The 2,517-nt window shown below is 46.6% G+C and overlaps 1 protein-coding gene across 4 annotated transcripts in view; it reads left to right on the top strand.

Annotated features, from left to right (window-relative positions):
- The window catches only part of PORCN (porcupine homolog (Drosophila)), a 12,222-nt gene extending 10,242 nt beyond the window's left edge, over positions 1-1,980 (top strand). For all 4 annotated transcript variants that reach the window (XM_011946725.1, XM_011946724.1, XM_011946722.1 and 1 more), the window contains one exon: positions 1,551-1,980. In XM_011946725.1, coding sequence (XP_011802115.1) covers positions 1,551-1,652 — 102 coding nt within the window. In that variant the 3' untranslated portion in view covers positions 1,653-1,980. The remainder of the gene's footprint in view (positions 1-1,550) is intronic.
- Positions 1,981-2,517: the final 537 nt, after the last annotated feature.

The following is a 2,517-nucleotide window of genomic DNA, read 5'->3' as shown; positions in this document are numbered from 1 at the left end:
ACACGGTCTCACTCTGTCACCCAGGCACCCAGGCTGAAGTGCAGTGGCACAATCATAGCTCACTGCAGCCTCAAACTCCCAGGCTCGAGCAATCCACCCATCTCAGCCTCCCAGGTAGCTGGGACTAGAGATGCATGACACCACACCTGGCTTTTTGCTTCTTTTTAAATAAAGTTTTTGTTTTGTTTTCATTAAAATATTTTTAAATAGTGAATGCCTATCACATGGTTCAAAAACCAAACAGTATTCAAGATATTCAGAGAAAAGACTTACTCCCACCCTCTGCCCGCTACCCTCTTACAGGTTACATGGTGAGATGGGGTTTCACCATGTTGGCCAGGCTGGTCTCAAACTCCTGACCTCAGATAATCCACCCGCCTTGACCTCCCAAAGTGCTGGGATTACAGGCGTGAGCCACCGCACCGAGCCCACTTTTATCCTTTTATTAAAATATCTTTCCAAAATTTAAATATATCAAATATAAAAATATATTTTAATTCTACCCCCTCGCCAGTTTTTACCCTAAAGATAACACACAAATGATACTGTTCTGCAATTTTTGAAAATCTTCCACATCAGAATATAGTGTCCTCATTCATTTTTTCTACTATGAGGAAGTGACACAGTTTAATTTTTCTCTTATTGGTGAACATCAGGTGATTTCTAGTCCTTTCCTATTGCAAGTGAGGCTGCAGCAGGAACTCTGTACCCATGTGGATCCACACAGGTGCAGACAGATCTGTAGGATCTGTTCCTGATAGTCTCAATGGAGTAGTACTTTTGTGCTCTCCCACCAGCAATGTCTGAATGTGCCTCCTGCCCCACCAGTACAGAGTGCCTCTCAAGCTTCCTGGATATGTTTGCCACTTCAATAAAGAAGAAGATGGCTGGGTGGGGTGGCTCATGCCTGTAATCCCAGCACATTGGGACGCCCAGGCGGGCAGATCACTTGAGGTCAGGAGTTCGAGACCAGCCTGACCAACATGGTGAAACCCCATCTCTACTAAAAGTACAAAAATTAGCTGGGCATGGTGGTGCAGCATCTGTAATGCCAGCTACTCAGGAGGCTGAGGCAGGAGAATCGCTTCAACCCGGGAAGTAGAGGTTGCAGTGAGCTGAGATCGTGCCACTGTACTCCACCCTGGGTGACAGAATGAGACCCTGTCTCAAAAAGAAACTAAATAAAATGAGGAAGATTATGAATGAGGCTGAGCATCTTTTCATATGTTTAAGAGCCATTTGTTTTTCCTTTACTGGAATGACCTATTATTTCACCTTCTCTGGCAATTTTTCTTTCCAAAAAAATGATTTTTAGGAGCTCTTTATATATTAGGGAGATAACAGGTCAGAGAATGGGATCACTTTGTTTTTAAAATGATTTTTAAAGAAGAAGACAAAAACTATATCTGGTCACCTTTCATATGTACCTAGGCCCTTCTGTGGGGCCTCACCTAGAGCAGTCACAGAAATGTCCTTGGGCAAAGGATGGGTTTTCCTGAGAACTTCTTTGTCCTTGTTAAGTGGGACCATCACCTCTTTCTCTCCCACAGGGCTATGGCATGGCATACACTGTCCACAAGTGGTCAGAGCTCAGCTGGGCCAGTCACTGGGTCACTTTTGGATGCTGGATCTTCTACCGTCTCATAGGCTGAGGCACATCTGTGGACCCTCATAACCCTCTTAAGACCCCTCTCAGGGTGCCACTGATGGGGGATGAGGGAAGGCCCTCTCTCTACTCCCTGACCCCCTCCATCCTTGACCCCCAACACCTCAACACACACACACACACACACACAAATCACACCATTTCCATGCCTGTCAATCCCCACCCCACCACAAGGCGGGAAGGGGGTGGTCCCTGTTGGGGCCTAGGGGTGGGGGATGCTTGGGGAAACAGAGAGGGGGAGATCCAGGGCCTCCTCGCCTTCCTTCTTCCTTTTTATATACAATTTGTTATTGTCAAATAAAAGTAGGAAATATACAGTAGGCTTCTTCTTCACTGCTCAGAGGCGAATAGGAGTGAGTGAGGAAGGGGGCACAGCATGGATAAAGGTTTGGAAGCTGGAAACCATGAAGAGAGAGCAGACTGTGATTGGTACATGGTTAGTTTATGATTGTTTGATTAGATGAAGAGCCTGAAGATGGCAGGATCCTGGTCCTGCTTGGTTTGATTAGGGCAGGGACAGATTGCATAGTTGGATGTGGGGGAGGCCTGATTGGCTGGAAAACTGAAGGATCGCCATTCTGATTGGTTGCTCTGAGTAGGACACAGAGGAGAGAGAGCAAGAGAGATGAAGGGTTGGTGCCTATTTGTCCTTAGGACTGAGGGTTGTGGGTTCTAATTGGATGGGAGGTCTGGGATGGGTCTGGATTCTGATTGATTGCTCCATCTGGGGGCCCACTAGTGGTTAGGCGTTTGATTGGCTTTTTAGAACTGGCACACGGAGATTGAGGGTCTTCATGCCAATTGGTCAGTAGGACTGAGAGGCCTGGGTTCTGATTCGTTCTTCTGACTTG

This window comes from Colobus angolensis, unplaced genomic scaffold (assembly GCF_000951035.1).
Source record: "Colobus angolensis palliatus isolate OR3802 unplaced genomic scaffold, Cang.pa_1.0 Scaffold252, whole genome shotgun sequence".
Taxonomy (NCBI): domain Eukaryota; kingdom Metazoa; phylum Chordata; class Mammalia; order Primates; family Cercopithecidae; genus Colobus; species Colobus angolensis.
The sequence above is the reverse complement of the archived record's forward strand: the minus strand, read 5'-3'. Positions and strand labels throughout refer to the sequence as shown.